Genomic DNA, 17,918 nt, shown 5'->3' on the forward strand with positions numbered 1-17,918 from the left:
TATTTTTCTCATTTTTTTTCATCTTTTTTGTCTTCCAGGTGCCCGAAATCCATGGTCACCACGAGCGCTTCATGGAGGAGATGCGACAGAGGCTGGAATCCAGGGACGCCAGCATTTGTGTAGGAGACATCTTCCTCCAGATGGTAAGTGGCAGGACGTGACTGGAATCCTTCGACCCATTCCAGTAGTCCTTGGGTCCTGAGTAGTCCTCAGCCTCATTAGAACCGCACGTGGGAATTGGGGGTGAAAGTACAGGGTACAATTAGGAAGACCAACTGTGCTGACTGGAATAACTTAAGATCGTTACGTCTCTTCTTCTATGATAATGAAACCCGAGTGGTTCTATCTTGTTTGTCCGCCCCAGTTGGTGAACTAGGTAGATAAGGGGTCGGGAGGGTAGGAGAGACAGAACACATCCACCCCCGGGTGGGCGGGGTAGGTATCCGAGGCAGGTTAGGTTGGGGATGGGTAGGTTCGGGAGACATGACATCCACCCTCCTACAGCAGACCTATTTGTCTGCCCAAGGTGGGCAGGGTAGGTATATGGGGCAAGTTAGTTTGGGGATCAGGAGGGTAGGGGAGACAAGACACATCCACCTTCCAAGAAACCCCTGGTGTGGGCGGGGTAGGTAGGGGATCGGGAGGGTAGGGGAGACATACACATCCACCTTTCTACAGCAAACCTGTTTGTCCGGCCCAAGTGAGCAGGGTATGTATCCAGGTTGGGGTAATTAGGGGATTGGGAGGGTAGGAGAGACTCGACACATCCACCCTCCTTCACCAAACCTGTTTCTCTGCCCTGGGTGTGGACAGCGTAAGTAGAGGATGGGGAGGGTATGGGAGACTTGACAGGCAGCGCCGGGTTCCAGTGCAGTGTAGCTCACCATCAAGCTTGTTAAATGTAAGTTACGATTATATTTTTAAAAACTAAGAACCCCTAGGTGGGAATAGGACTGGAATAACAAGGTAGAATTAGGAGGACTAGCTGAGTTGACTGGAATATACATAGGAACATCATGCTTGATTTTTCACATAAGCTATGACTGTATCTTCCAACATACTATAGTAGATTCACATCAACCGTGCATTTGATGACTGGGCCAGTCCCTTACGACGCTCCTGATTGGCTATTGATAAGCCAATCACAGGGCTGGAAACTCTCAGTCTCTCTTGAGAGTTCACACAGGCAGGATGTATATTCCACCTCTCCTAAGGGATACTTTTGAAAGACGTACCCCTAGGGAGAGCTAGAACATTCATCCTGCCTGTGTGAACTCTCGAGAGAGACAGAGAGTGTCCAGCCGTGTGATTGGCTTATCAACAGCCAATCAGGAGCGTCGTAAGGGACTGGCCCAATCATCAAATGCACGGTTGATGTGAATCTACTATAGCTGCTGTACCCGGCGTTGCTCGGGATGAGAAGGGGGCGTGCCGTCCGTGATGACAACCCCTACAGGGAGGATTATGCAATCACTTTCAAAATAAGTATAATCACTTGGGATCCTGTCGAGCCAAAGAAGTTGTGAAAAATATGGAGAGTTTGCTGTCAACTCCGAAAGTTGTAAAGAATGAGGGGGTATGAAAAAGAGGGGTTAAGGCCCCCTTAGAAACATCCCTCGAATTTTGGATTTTGCCTAAAAACCTTCCTCAGGGCGAGGCGAGTCTATGGTAAAAAATTGGTAGCCCTAGCTTTCATAGTCTGGGCGTGCATATCGAGCAGACAGACGGAAATTGCCTTTTATATATATAGGTGAAAATCAACATCATAGCCAATTTTTTATATCTGCAACACAGATATTTTGCTGATCATTTTGCATTTCCTGCATCTGAATTGTTTGTACTTCCTGTATACCCTAAATGCTCTTTAAAAATGAGAAATGATCTAATTCTCTTTGGATGAAAAGTAAGACCCCACCAACAGCGTCGTCGGAAATTAATTCTCCATCCCATTGTTCATTCGGTTAATATTCTGCGATCTTGAATTAATATTATTGTTAGTTCTTCTTCACCTGTCGCCGCACCGGATGGAGGAAAGTAATAAAGAAAGGTTTAAAAAAAGGTGAAAAACTAATCAATTGAATTTGCTAAACAGAAAAACTCAATTTGTTAACAATAAGGGCGAACCATTGAACAAAGAAAGCAAACGTCTCTCCCAGTAGCAGACGCAGAGAGAGTCGTACACAAAGAGAAAGCAAACGTCTCCCCCAGTAGCAGACGCAGAGAGAAAGTCCTACACAAAGAAAGGAAACTTCTCCCTAAGTACCTACACAAAGAAAGCAAACGTCTCCCCCAGTAGCAGACGCAGAGAGAGTCGTACATAAAGAAAGCTCAAGTCCTCGTGCCGTTTTCTCTCTTCTTGTTTCGTTCTATTATTTACAAAAAGCCAGCACCACAATATCACCCAATACGTGATCATCTGTCCTAGATATTATGTAATGGAGGTACGAGTGAAATATGAGTTGCAACTCGGAGTTGAGGACGAAGAAAGCGAAATGCTTGCGAAGACTTGTCTCAAACAAAGGACTGTGATCATCGACGCTAACCCTGAGAGAGAGAGAGAGAGAGAGAGAGAGAGAGAGAGAGAGAGAGAGAGAGAGAGAATAAGTGGCAAAAATATCTTATGTGCATTTACATCCATAACTGACGGTTCACTTAAACAAAGGACTGTGATCATCGACACTAACACACAGACACACACACACGCACACACACAGAATAAGTGGTAAAAATCTATTATGTGCAAAATCTTATATCAGTATCTGACGGAAACATTTTAAAACTTTTTTTTTTTCTTTTGACGTAAAGCATCGAGAGATCTTACAGATTTCTGCGGTATGGAATCAGGCCCAGTTTGACGAATAGCGAATGATGGATAGGAATTCTTAAACGTATCTTGATTTGTTAGAAAGAAAACAATCACGGAATAGAAATCTAACAGTGTTAGTACGCGAACTGAATAAATGTAGGGAACACAGTTTTGTCCTGGAATGTGCTTATTACTATATGTTCGTCACCCGAGATAGCTTTGATTAACCAACTCAATTCCTTCGTGAAGGATTCTACAAATGACAGTTTCTACAGGATTTTTGGCCTCGGGAATATTATTCGGGAGTCTTTGTTATGACTGAAAAGAGAAAAAAAATGGTGTTATGCTTTTCCGAGTTAAGCTGGAAAAAGAAGTTTACGTTACGTCAATAAAAGAATTTCTTGTTAACTTGTGGCAAGTGAAAATTAAAAGTTATCGTTTTTATAGCTAAACATTGTAGGTAGTTTGTGCAAGAATTATTGACGAAAAAGCTGCAAGCAAAGCGGTAAAAATATTTTGAACTGTAGTGGAGTGCACAGTTACACACATTATCTAGTTCCGAACCAATGTTAAATCATATGGAAATCTTGATTCCCAGGAACCAATACTGTTCAGATAAGAACAGTAATTCGTTTCAGTTCAGAGTATTTTACGTAATTCAAGGTCAGGTCCTTGAAATAAAGTACTTTTTAAAAGATATGTACTGAATGCTAGGAACTCTTTACAGAGAATAATTGTGAACACGCCTTGAAAAGCGCCTCAGTGGCGTGATCGGTATGGTCTTGACCTGCCACCTCGGTGGCCGCGAGTTCGATTCTCGGGCATTCCATTGAGGAGTTAGAGATGTGTATTTCTGGTGATAAAAATTCACTCTCGACGTGGTTCGGAAGTCACGTAAAGGCGTTGGTCCCGTTGCTGAATAACACCTGGTTCCATGCAACGTAAAAACACCATACAAACACGCCTTGAACACACGCAACCAGTGTAGATGTTTTAGATTAAGCTGACCCTATGCCAGCACAGGCTGTTGTTTATATAGAGCAGCCCGTAATTAGTGTATAGATGCAGAAACCGGTCAGTATGGAACAAGAATTGAACGCGGCATGATTCCATAGTTGCTGCTGACTCGTCCCTTCGGCCCCCTAGCTGCCACCCCTCTCAGTCCTCTCACTTTTCACCTCAGTTCGTAATCTCCACCCTCTCTCACTCTCTCTCTCTCTCTCTCTCTCTCTCTCTCTCTCCTGTGTCCTACTTTCCACCCTCTCCCAGGAGTCATTTCAAAGTCCACCTGCCAGGTTTTCCTCCTGTTACGCTTCTAAAGCCTCTTTCTTCTCAGTTTCCCCTTTTAGTAATGAATGACCTCATAAGTCCCAGCGATTGGTCTTTGGGCCTAAATTTGATATTCCATTTGCATAGTTGTTGAGTCGTGCTCTTTTTAATATAGTGAGTTGCCTTTTAAAAAATTGACCACTCCTGCAGGAGATGACGCAGCAAATAATTAAAAAATCCTGTCAATATAGTTTTTATTTATTTATTTATGTATTTATTTATTTATTTGTGAAGACCAGTGGGACAAGTTAACTACCCTTGTCCTATATCTGAGGGTTTAGCCCCGAACGATGCGATAGATCTGACCCTTGAAGGGATACGATGAGCGTGTGGAAACACAGAGGCAAGAAGAGAATTCCTAAAATTTGACAGAAAAAAAGGGGGGCGGGGAAGTGGTGACAGTGATCACAGCGTTCATACTACATTTGTAGTAATGGCAGTAAGTCTATAATATAATAATAATAATAGGTAGGTACGCTCGATGTAGTGGTTAGTGTCATGGTATGCACTCAGATGTCCCGGTTTCGCGTCTCCCCAAGGCGACGAAAAAAAATTAACTGGCTCTGCATCGTGATCAGTTACTGCTGCAGTGCTGGGTCTGGGGTGGGAGGTTGAAACCAACATTCTTCGAGTCAGTGACCCCTTTGATAATAATGAATAAATAAATAAATAATAATAATAATAATAATAATAATAATAATAATAATAATGATAATAATACTGAAAAACAGCTTTAAGGCCACATTGGGACGTGAGTTCATCTCGAATTTCAACAATTGCTTCATCACACGAATTTAGAAGAATTAACCTTCAGCTTCCAATAGGTTAACTCTCTCTCTCTCTCTCTCTCTCTCTCTCTCTCTCTCTCTCTCTCTCTAACAGAAAAAGGTGTCATAGAGCGAAGAAGAGAAATGGATCTTCACCCGAAGACTCGACACTAGAGAGAGAGAGAGAGAGAGAGAGAGAGAGAGAGAGAGAGAGAGAGAGAGAGAGAGAGACGCAGCGGCCAGAGAGAAGGTTAAAGGGTGAAGAAAAAGGGTATATATACAACACAATATCCGGTACTCTCAAACCTTTAGCATTAAGGTTTTTTTTTTTTTTTTATCCAAAACTTGAACTCCTGAATATCCGTGTGTAAAATTTGTCCCTAACTGCTTCATAGGAAATTCTTTCTTCCAACTATATTTTATGTGTGTGTATATATATATATATATGTATATATTACTATATATATATAGATATATATATATATATATAAGTCATGGAATCTGTGTACAGACTTCATGTTAGTTTAAAAAAAAACTCATTAAAAGGTAAATTGTAAATTAGCAATTTTTAGAAAGGAGATATAATTTAAAATTATTTATTTCTATAATTATAGTTATGAAATGGATGTGAGCGGACTTTGCGTTAGCATTAAAAAACACACACACAAAAAAAACAGCAAAACAAAAAAAAAATTCATTAAAATATAAATCGTAGATCAAGGAGGATTATATTTTTTTAAACGATATTCCATTCTCTAATATAAATTATATATATAATTTTAGTCGTGAAATGTATGTAGAATCACTTTATACTATTAGTATTGAAACTATATATATATATATATATATATATATATATATATATATATGGGAAACAAACCAACAGGAACCAAAAGCTTCATAAAATTATTATTATTATTATTATTATTATTATTATTAATTATTATTATTATTATTATTAAACATAGATTCAGTCCACCGGCGCATCGGTGTGGGTTTCCCCTCGACGCCTCTCTCTCTCTCTCTCTCTCTCTCTCTCTCTCTCTCTCTCTCTCTCTCTTCACTAGTTTCCCCTCATTAATATCTCCCCTCCCACCCTCTACCTCCATCTCATCTTACACACCACCCTCTCTCTCTCTCTCTCTCTCTCTCTCTCTCTCTCTCTCTCTCTCTCTCTCTGCAGGCACTGCGGCAATTTCTTGAGCGGCTGCATGGGCCCTTTGGTGTCTGGCCGCCACCATTATTCCCTGTCAGTTTACACCGATATGAAGGACGTAGTTAAATCACCGGAGTTGGTTGCCTTAACGTGTAAAGGGAACTAACTGGCTTATAGGGAGGGGGTGTGGGGGCGCTCTTCCCCGGCTAGCTGTTTTGCGGGCATTTATTTATCTCGTCGACTGTAACATTATTTTATTATTATTATTATTATTATTATTATTATTCTGGCGCTTTCAGACAACGCGCGAACTGGTTTGTGTATATATATCGAGCATCTATATGCTCATGTACTAGGCCTATATACTAAGACGTGCTTGTGTTGTTTTGGCAGATCTTACATGAGTATGCACATATGCTCCATACGGACTGCTCTTCCGTATGTATGCGCGTATGCCCCCTCTCGGGCTGCTCCGAAGACCTTGAGGTCATGCTGGCATAAGGCCTGTTCGGTTTAGAGAACGTATCACACAACACACAGACATCCATTTCGAACTGGAATCGTCAGAAAGCGCGACCGAATGACGTATCAGGGTGACCACATGAAGCTTTCGTATCAGATAAAGGGAATGTGGGTGAAGTAGAGTTCCCCTCCCTCCCTCCCGGAGGGATGACGCTGCTGGGTTAAAGTGAAAGAACCAATATATAGATTCTAGCTACAACCACGCTTGACGCGCTCCTGTACAGATGCTTAGCGATTCAGGGGATCTCTCGTCGAAGTTCATCTCGGGTCGAGTGACCGGATTTCTTCTCTTCCTCCTCCTCCTCCCCCTCCTCTTCTTCTTCTTCTTCTTCTTCTTCTTCTTCTTCTTCTCCCCCTCCCCATCCTCCTCCTCTTCTTCGTCTACTTCTCCTTCTACTTCTTGTCCCCTCCTCTTCTTCTTCGTCTTCGTCTTCTCCTTCTATTTCTTGTCCCCTCTTGCTCCTCCTCTTCTTTTCTTCTTCGTCCCCTCCTCCTCCCCCCTCCCTCCCTCTCTTTCCTCTCCATCCTCCTCCTCCTCCTCCTCCTCCTCCTTCTTATTCTCTTCTTCTGTCTTCTCGTCCCCTCCTCCTTCCTCCCTCCCTCCTCCTCCTCCTCCTCCTCCTCCTCATCCTCCTCCCTTCCTCCTCCTCTCCTCTTCTTCCTCCTTCTTCTTCTTCTTCTTCTTCTTCTTGTCAATGTATTTTTCCTTGGAAACATTAATGCTTGACCAAGCACGAGAATATTAGGCCTACAGATACGAAATGGAAGAAAAGATAAAATTGCGTTCTTATTCCCGTCCTCCATCTTGAGAGGATTTGCAAATCCTTGAACATCCCTACAAGAAGAAGTCAGTATATTCGGGGGGAAAGTATATTCGAGAAGAAATCAGCATATTCGATTATATATCAACTTGCAAGCTATTCTTTCCCCATCAGTAACGCAACCCAGACTGGAAATCAGTCTACCATAGGGAATCATCACCACCATTTTTGTAGGGGGTGAGGGAGGGACGACAGACCTAATCAGAGCTTCGAAAAATGGCTGTAATTAAAGCAGATAAAAAAAAAGAATGCGACGAGATCTCTTTGATTAGTCTCCAACATATTGGACAGCTTTTCACACTGAAATAAAAAGTTCGCTATTTTTGGAACGCTTTGTAATTGAGTAGAGGAGATTGTGTTAGTCTCTGCGTCTAGCAACAGTAAGTGATCAGAAATAGAATGTATGACCGCTGGATAAATTGATTTATTGTTGTATAACCGCGATCGTTGTGAGGTTGGGTTAAAATTATGGTATTATATTTTTCTCGCAAAATATATCATTATTGCCCTTAGTATGCGTTCTGAAAGGAAAACACGAACAAATTTGACACCTACGAAAATGTATTGTAAGAGAGAGAGAGAGAGAGAGAGAGAGAGAGAGAGAGAGAGAGAGAGAGAGAGAGAGAGAGAGAGAGAGAGGAAGGAATATTCACTACAAAGCAAAGCCTTCATTACAAAAGGATTTAAAGATTTGCCAGCGGTTTCAAGTATATCCACAGGCCTGCACTTGAAGTGGTAGGCTACTCTTCAACCATAAAACTAATTTTCTGGAAAGGAAAAATATTTTTCATTAAGCTTTGGTAGCTTTGTACCAAGAGTAGAACTGATTAAGAAAATCAAGAAGTATATTTTCCATAAAAAAAATTGCCAAAGAACATTACACTGAAATAAATATTATGCTTAGATATTTATTGTTTATATTTACAGTGAGTATTTTAAGGAGTGGTTATGTGTTGTTGTTGTTGTTTGAGATTAAGCTGGCCTTATGCTAGTACAGGCTCTTGCTCATGCTGGCTTAAGGCCAGCTTAATCTCAAACAACAACAGTAACAACAACACATAACCACTCCTTCAAATACCATGTGTATACACGAATGCTAGTGCGTAAATTCAAATGTAAGATGTGTAAATGCTAATGGTAATCTAAAGTAAAAACTTTTTTTTTTTTTTTTTTTTGCAACAGGTCAACGACCCCGGAGTCGTCGAGAGCTACACAGCCTTCACCAACAACTGGAAAACAGCGCAAGAGGCAGCGAAGGCAGCAGCTCAAGCAAAACCAGCCTTCAAGCACTTCCTTGTGGTAAGTTGATATAAAACAAGGTGTGAGCCGACCTCCAGCGTACTCAGGGCACGTGCTAAAATCTGTGGTCAAATAGAGCGTTGTTTCACCAACGTATATTGAAATAAAAATGTTTTATTAGAAATAATTTTTCTGAACCGTTGAACATGCACATTATTTATTTTTCACATTTTGATTCTAATAAATAAATCATAAATAGCCTATCCTAAAATTCCTGTATCTTTATCTCAACATGAAACACCTTTTTCAGATTTTTTAGGCTTTCCTATTCCCCAACAACAACAACAAAGTAGTTTGTAGGCTTACTCCCTGAGTAAGCAAAAAAAAAAAAATTAGGACTTCTGTTACCTCAGCAGCTGTTTTGCAGCAACAGTGTAGCCTATAATTGAATAATTTTGCAAAATTTTGTAATTTCCTATTAATATTTTTAGAGAACTTAAAACAAAACGAACTGGATATTGGTACGGCAGCCGTACCCCGAGCGCAGTAGATATTGGTACGGCAGTGAATTGCGCATGCGCGAACCCTTGTTTACCGCCTCACGCATATCCAAAGACTATATACTGAAGTATATAAGCAGTCTTTGGGCATATCGGTGACAGCAAGAAAAATGGTGACGGAACAGCATGAACCGCGGAATAATACATTAGTTTTCGCCGAAAAACAGATGTTTTCAGGCTTTAACGAGCTGAAAAAAGCCATCGACATCTATGAACACTCAAACTTTCAAAAATTGGGTAATTCATGGTATGTACGTAGGTCACGAACGATCGAATCGGCCCTGAAAAGGATTCCGAAGAGGAGATTCAAAGAGGATTATATATAAATATATACACTACCATCGTACCTTTGGTGACTTTCTCGGCCCTTTATTCTGCCCGACATCGGCAGTTGCAAGGGCCTTTATACACTTCACAATATTCTTTTAATTCACTTCATTGGGTATTGCAGCTGTCGAAGACGATAGAATTTACCAGGTAGTGAAATGGCAAAATTAAACAAAATTTCAGCACTATGTATTCCATTAAAATCAGGATAGTGTTGTTTTTGTAGTACAAAAAAGCGGGACAAAATTCACAAAAGCGAAACAAAACAAAAAAGGGGGAGGGACATTTTGCTAACTAAAAAAGGGGGACAGATGTTCAAAAAGCGTGACTGTCCCGCCTAAAAGCTGAACTCTGGTTTACATAATACAGTATGATTAGCAAACTAGTAAACGGATACAGCTAACTGCTGTATCTACAGCAAGTCAAGAGCGCAATATGGCACCAATGACAGAATCTGCCGTACCCTCACCGCACTATATTATTTGTACGGCAGGAAGTCTGAAATTGACGCATGCGCAATTCACTGCCGTACCAATATCTACCACGATCGGGATACGGCTGCCGTACCTATATCCTGTGCCTAAAACAAATGCATGAGCCTCCCATACCTATGCATCTCTCTTTCTTTATTTTGTTCAGAAATACATTGTTGCAGTTCATTTCATACATAAATAAGTTATTTTTTTCTGTTTTTGTTGTTCAGTAATTCCCCATTTTGATTTCAGGCGAGAGCAAGGGAACATCCTGGTAAACTTGACCTCAAGGCACTCCTTATCAAACCTGTGCAGCGGGTACCACAATATGAGTTATTACTTAAGGTGAGTGTGCAAGAAGTGCATTGCTTGTTCTTTAGTCATGTAGGTAGGTTTTATGAAATATCTGTCCCATTGATTCTGCAATATAACTCCTGGATTCCATCTTATTTAGAACTTGGTATTTTATTTTGTACAAGTGTGTAACCAAAATACATTTCTGCTTAGTCATGGGATCTGTTATCTGATGTTAAGTCTGTGAAGATATCTAATTGTGAATTTCCTTTTCCTCCCTTAAATCTGCACCTACAAAACCACACAAACCAGTTGGTGCTACTCAGTGTACATCCCCCTTTGCTTGGGCCACATTATTGCATTTTCTAGCAACAGAAGTACAGTATAGTTCATCCCTTTCACTGTTTAACTATGGAGTGGGCTGCTGATGCAGACAAGTTTAAAGGCCCATGAACAAGCACTTTCATTTTTCTGATTTGTGTTGTAGTCTGCATTTATACATTCATAGTGTGTTGATCTCGTCTTATTTTTGCCAATTTTATTTTTTCACATAAACATTTTATACAGTGGAAAGTTGCTTTGCATGTTTAATGGATTTAGGAGTCTTCCATCATATGTATGTTCATTAATTTTTGGTGATCTCAATTATGATAATTAGTTCAATCCAGAAGATGATGATATAACTTGGTCCACCAAGAATGAGGGGAGCTATTACTTGTATAGTTTCATTCTGAAATCATTACGTATTATCATAAATACTTACAAATCTGTAAACTATTTGCAGTTGCGCACTGGCAGCTATCAGTTTACATATTGATCTTCTGGGTGTAATTTGGTATGGAAGTATATATGAGCTTCTTTTGCTCATTATGTTTTTCTCTTTCACATGAATCGTTGAACCAAGGTTAAACATCACTCGGACGTTTTTATAGATTTCTTTAGGAGAGAAGGAGCTAAAACTTTTGATAGTGTATCAGTCATCTTCATCATGGTATGGCATGAGAACTGCATTAAATCTCTTAGTTATTTAGTTTTAGGAATAAACTAATAATCTTGCTTCAAGTCAAAATTGTTTCTTGTCTTGGTTTTGAAGAAAAAAGCTTTACTTTGAAATTGACCAGGTGACCTGGGTTAAGGTAGAAGTGTGTCCTGAGTTAATTCTAAGACAAATATAGTACTAAATTGTAAAATTAGTACTACCATGAATGTAAGCAAAAAACTGACTTTGAACTTGTCTTCATGACATTGAGGTTTGTGAAAATGTGTTTGATATAATAGTGAAGCAACCCTAATTTTGAACATAAATGCAATAAAGACAGTCAAAGTTATCTTAAAAGGAATTTCTTTATAACGACAGACAGGCAGACAGTGCCGATTGTTTGCCCATCATGATCAGGGGATTCATATACAGTAAATACATGATTGCTGTATATAAAAATATCTTACTCAGACACAATACGTACATAGGTGATGCAACTGGAGATTACAACTCAGCACATAATAGACATGTACTCTTGAGCCACTTTATATTTTAATTTCCCATGCATAACTTATTTCACTCCTCTTATATTACCTTAACCCTCTACAGCGCCTGCTAAAACATACAAGCCGAGACCATCCAGACCACAATCTCTTAACAGAAGCTATTGGAGTTGTGCAGCAAATAGCAGCTCGAATAAATGCTGTTGAACAGGAAGCTTTACAGCATGAACGACAGCAGCTTCTCCTTAAGGAGTTAGAGAACATAATTGAAGGCCTTGAAGAATTAGTACAACCAGATAGGTAAGAGAGAGAGAGAGAGAGAGAGAGAAATTCCCTTCCCCAAGTTCAGTTGAGTGCTATTGTTAATACTTTCAAGGTATTTATTCTTAACAACTATATAAAACAGAAATACGTACTGTCAATACAAGATGATTTCTTTTAAGCTTTTAGTAATACATTATACTGTACATACTATAAGGAAATGTAAAATATAGTGAAGAGTAATGTAATTTTTTAATACATTTTGTCCATGTTGTACAAAAGGCTCTGAACAATTTGATCATTATTTATTTAACGATACAAGATTGCTTGCAAATTGCAGGTCATGAAATAGTGCAATGTCTTTTGGCAAAGAAACAAAGCTGATTTAAGTTACATTTCTGACAAGTAGTTATTTTGGAACTTACCTATATCTGACATGTTTCTCATAAGCATTTACCTGTGAACTTTTATCCAGATTTATAAGTCTTTCCATTACAGGACGTTCCTAAGGCATGATCTTGTGACAATGCACTTCGGGTTGGGTACACGAAAAGAGCGTTGTCTCTTTCTCTTTTCTGATCTTCTTGTCATCACAGCTATCAAGAGAAGATCAGGTACTATACGGAAAGGATCAAAGTAAGTGCAAAGTGTTACTTCACTCTAAAACAAACATTGAAAAATTAAAGAACGTGTAATGGCTGTTAAGAAAATTGCAAATAGAAATTTGAAATGTGTATGATATAGAAGGTTGTTTTAGATATATGTACTGTGAATTAGTTATTAAAATACTACGTTTATAAAAAATAGTACTATGTATTTTTAGATATTACAGTACATAGTAATAAATGGTGCTTACATGATGTGATTATTAACACAGTTAATATGTATAGTACAGTACTATATAGAATCCATTGGTCACTTTTTATCAGATACATACATACGTAGTAATTTTAATAGCCATAATGCCTTCTGACCTTCAAAAATTCTTTGTGTTTTTTGGATACACTTGTCACTACAAAACCTTTGGATCCAAGTGCAAGAAATACGAAGCAATTATGAAGTCCGACAGTGGGAAACAAACCTGTGTCCCATAATCACAACAAGGTCTCCTTGCCAGCCTGACCACGTGACATTGTGATTATGGGATGCGAGTTCGTTTCCCGCTACTGGACATCATATTGCTTCGTATGTCTTGCACTTGGATCCAAAGACTTTGATGTGACAAGCATATCCAGAAAGCACGAAGAATTTTAGAAGTTATGAGGGCATTATGGCTATTACAATTACATGCAGTTAATATTTTCTTTCTTTATTTTTCCACAGTCTACCGTTTACTGTATTAAGTTCCTTAGAATCCAACAAATTCAAACTCTTCAAATTCATTCCACTTGATGACTTGGACATTGCTCGATGTAAGTAAGCAATTTATCTTGTCATGTAAGGAATATGGGGTCCCTCTCAGGTGTGAATGCTTTTTAAAATATTTTGGATATTTCAGTTGTAATTGTTTTTATGTAAAAACTTGGTATTTCAGTTAATATTAGACTGCTTTAATTATCAGTGGTATACAGTATTTATAGCTATTGTGTATATACATTCCTGACTTCACAGATTCAAGATGAGTGTACATTTATTAAAATGGAAATGTTTTTATTGTCCAAGTCTTTGAAAATTTGTTGTTATATGTAGTATGTATACATCCTAGACAATATTTAGAAGTTTAGTCTGTATGGTGATGAATGGTTTGTAAATGCTAAGGTATATATACTATTTGATTATAATGAGGTTTGTAAACTGCTTTCATTTTAAAGTATTTCAACTATTTTACAGCTCGTGATGAAAGTATGAAAAAGCTTGTCCGGGAAGTAGAAACTCTAGATGAAGATCGCCAGACACTCCAACACATAAGTAAACTGACTAAAAGTCTACATTGTCCAAAGGGACCTTTGGAAGAAGTCCTCACTGAGATGATTTCTACAAACCAAAAGCAGTTAGAAGAGCGACAGGGTGCTGATTCTCGACTGATGGAACTGGAGCTCACTATTACTACACAGTATGTTTACAAAATTGTTTCTGAATTTTCCAGGTTAAACTTGAAACCCTGTTATAATTAATTGCCTGTTATGATCTTTATTTTGCCAACTGTGTCGTCTCAATAAGAGTACATTGATGAGAGTTTTTTTTTACAGAGAAGGGATGGAAAATCTTACTTTCATGTTTAGCAGTGCAGATAAACGAGCTTTGTGGGAAGAGGCATTTAATGATGCTAAACAAAAGTTAGGTAAGGAGATTATATTGATTAGTGTTTATTTTGAATGTATCTAATGTAATGAATATTACTTGTAATATCACTTAATTATTTGCCATTGGTAATTATATTAAACTTTTCACACAGCATAATTTTTCATTCTCTATCCAACAGCTATGTCTGCAGATCGAAGACCTCCTCCAGAGTTTGTTTCAGCATTACCTATAAGAAAGACAAGAGCGGGACTTCAGTTTACTTGTGCCACAGCTACTCTTGGTCTCAATGCCCATAATCTGAAAGATGTCTGGGTTTGTAATAGGTAAGAATATTGAAATTTAGATATGGTATGCATTGTATCTCTTCCTGAAAGAAGTCGTGGTGCAAAAAAATAGTATTCCACGTGAAAGTAGCTTTAAAATTTTGCCATCTAATGCATTTTACAGGGAAAATACAACTTCAGCTATCATTATGGATTTCAAGGAATATCCTAGGGATTATTTTTTGCAGAATGTTTATAGTGGAAAATTCGGGAAGTACTATTGCATTTGCATTGTATTCTGAATACGTACTTTATTAGTAAAATAAATAGTAATTCCTAAAGCATGCAAGGCCGTTTCAATAAAAGAGCAGGATTATGCCATGAAGACTCGGATACTTATTTCACAACAAGGCAAAGTTTTGTCCCTCTTCAGAGTAGTTCACTAAACTGGTTACACACTGCTCCTAAAGATTTCCACATTCATAACACATCCCAATGTGTGATTTCAGGGATGGCTGGCAGGTTTGATATCCCACTACCCCCAATTCAAGGTTGAATTTTAACTTAGTGAACAGAAAAATGTATGCTGGGGCTAATCTTTTGAGTTGGGTTGGGGGATGGGGGCTTAGTAGTTGTTTAATATTTTATTAGATACACTAATCCTGAATAAGGAGTGACATGTATACCAACAATCTATCCTGGTACACTGTTCAAGTCTGGTACAACTCTTTAATATTAGTATTATTAAGAAGATGAAACCTATTCACGTGGAACAAATTCAAGCTTTCAATCTACTGAACACGGGAGACAACACACTAGAAACTTTAAAAAAAAAAGGGGGCTGGACAACATACCTCCAATGCCTTACTACTTTTATGTATAATTATTTTTTTATGTTAATGTTAACAAAGAATTCTCATTATTACATGTCTGGCCTCATTAAAAAAATTTCTAATGGACATCTTTCTGAAATTAAAATATGTCTTGAAATGGTGGTACATATTTACAAATCTTGCAGAAGATTCAAGAAAACGGTTAATAAGAGGACTGCATGTTGTCCTGGAAAATATGTTTCAAAGATAGACCTGGATTAGGAAAAACATGGCACATTATTTAGCCAGCTGGACTATTTTTAATGGAACAAGGCTTAGTAATATTATAGAATATGTAGATATAGATTTAATAGGTTCAGTCATTTATTGCAATGGCTTAGTATTATGTCAAGATAATTACAAACCTATTGTATATGTATGTCAAAGAAATTTTCATTGGCTTCACATGCATATTGTTTCAGCCAAAGCAACTCTTTGAAGCCTTTCTCACCAAGGCACCATTCGTTTTCTGCACATGAACTAAAGTATTGCAGGTTACCTGTTACTGTTTAGTACTATGTATTCTCAGAATGATAAGTTTCTTTCAACATTTAATTTTTCAAACATCATGGCTCAGAGTTGACTATACACAGTGTAACATAAATATCAGTAGTACATAGTGCCACTTTATGTATGAGTAAGATGTGCCTCCCTACTTCAGCATACTGTAGTAGGTACACTAGTGGACTATAGAACATTGTTAGTAACCACGTCATCAAAGATTTTATTTTCTTCAACTATTCTCTTTTAATATTTTCTTAGTAATTTGTGTAAAATAAAACTGATGCTTAGGACTGACAAGTAAACTGCATTGTGTTTATGATACATAATTATTATTACGTATATATATATATTTTTTTTTGCCTATTACAGTCATCCTATTCAACTGGGTGGCTTTTTTTTAATAGTGCGGGGTTCTGAGTTGCATCCTGCCTCCTTAGGAGTCCATTACGTACTTTTCTCACTGTGTGCACTGTTTTTAGTAGCACACTCTTCTGCATGAGTCCTAGAGCTACTTTGGCATCTAGTTTTCCCAGGATCCTTTTCGGGGATCTTGGGAGCGTGCTTAGTGTTCCTATGATTATGGGTACAATTTCCACTTGTATATTCCATATCCGTCTTATTTCCATTTTCAGGTCTTGTTACTTATCAATTTTTTCTCTTCCTTTCTCATCTGCTCTGGTGTCCCATGGTATTGCGACATCAATAAAAGATACTCTCTTCTTGATTTTGTCATTCAACGTCACATCTTATACCATAGTCCCAGAGGATCTTAGCCTGATCGTTTTCTATCACTCCCTCAGGTTGGTGTTCATACCACTTATTACTGCAAGGTAGCTGGTTTGTCTTGCACAGGCTCCAGTGGAGGAATTTTGCTACTCAATCATTCCTCTTTTTACTTGAGTATTGTCATAAGCCTCTGCATATACGTATTCTTTCCTGATCATGTCCTTCATCTCCTTCTATTTTATATCTTCTCCTTCTATTATTCCCAGTTATTTGTACGTATCCTGTCTCATGAATGTGTTTGAAGCTCTTCCCATCTGGTAGTTTTATCCTTTCAGTCCTTGTCACTTTGCCTTTTTGTATGTTAACCAAGGCACATTTTTCTATTCCAAACTCCATCTTGTCCACAAATACAATCCTTACAGTCTGGAATAGGGTATCTGTTTCCTTGATGTTGTTACCGTACAGCTTGATGTCGTCCATGAACATCAGATGATTAATTTTTTTGCCTCCTTTCCTGAGTTGGTACCCATCATCCATCCTCTGCAGTACTTCCGTCATGGGAATCATGGCTACTATGAAGAGTAGTGGGGACAGTGAGTCACCTTGAAAGATCCCTCTCATGATGTTAACTTCTGCTAGTCTTATCCCAGAGCTTGTAAGTACTATATGCCAGTTGCATTTTTGAAGAAGCTGATGGTGTTTTCCTCTACCCCAATCTATCAGCCACGTGTGTGTGGTATCATATCAAAGGCTTTCTTGGAGTCAATCCATGCCATGCTTAGGTTGGTTTTCCTTCTCCTACTATTCTTCATTACCATTTTGTCTATCAGGAACTGGTCTTTTGTGCCCCTACACTTCCTTCTGCAGCCTTTCTGTTGGTGGGGGATGGTGTTTGTATCCTGTAGGTTGATGATGATGATTATTATTATCATTATCATTATTATTAATATTATTATTATTTATTTATTTGCGTATTTTAATGTGTTTTATAATGAGTAAAATATTAAATGTAAACAAATAATTTTTAAATGGATCTGCTAGTAATTAAGTTTTCAACACAATGAACATAAAATTGACAATTGACAATTTTCAGTGATGGATATGTAGGACAAGTGTGTGTTTTGAGCTTGCAACCAGACCCAACTGTAGCCTGTTGCAACGGGGTTTGCAATGCTAGAATTCTCTCTATTGCATCCATTCCAGCTGCTCCGCAACTGTGAGTATAGTACTGTGTATACATAGTTTCACATACGTAACTGTATTAAGTGTGAT

General features: G+C 38.3%; 1 protein-coding gene across 3 annotated transcripts in view; it reads left to right on the forward strand.

The window, feature by feature from the left end:
- The window catches only part of LOC135196134 (serine-rich adhesin for platelets-like), a 290,870-nt gene that overhangs the window by 244,922 nt on the left and 28,030 nt on the right, over positions 1 to 17,918 (forward strand). For all 3 annotated transcript variants that reach the window (XM_064222667.1, XM_064222666.1, XM_064222665.1), the window contains 10 exons: positions 39 to 143; positions 8,584 to 8,700; positions 10,253 to 10,345; positions 11,883 to 12,076; positions 12,536 to 12,673; positions 13,361 to 13,449; positions 13,868 to 14,090; positions 14,227 to 14,318; positions 14,460 to 14,604; positions 17,740 to 17,862. In XM_064222667.1, coding sequence (XP_064078737.1) covers positions 39 to 143; positions 8,584 to 8,700; positions 10,253 to 10,345; positions 11,883 to 12,076; positions 12,536 to 12,673; positions 13,361 to 13,449; positions 13,868 to 14,090; positions 14,227 to 14,318; positions 14,460 to 14,604; positions 17,740 to 17,862 — 1,319 coding nt within the window. The remainder of the gene's footprint in view (positions 1 to 38; positions 144 to 8,583; positions 8,701 to 10,252; positions 10,346 to 11,882; positions 12,077 to 12,535; positions 12,674 to 13,360; positions 13,450 to 13,867; positions 14,091 to 14,226; positions 14,319 to 14,459; positions 14,605 to 17,739; positions 17,863 to 17,918) is intronic.

Source organism: Macrobrachium nipponense, chromosome 17, assembly GCF_015104395.2.
Source record: "Macrobrachium nipponense isolate FS-2020 chromosome 17, ASM1510439v2, whole genome shotgun sequence".
NCBI lineage: Eukaryota > Metazoa > Arthropoda > Malacostraca > Decapoda > Palaemonidae > Macrobrachium > Macrobrachium nipponense.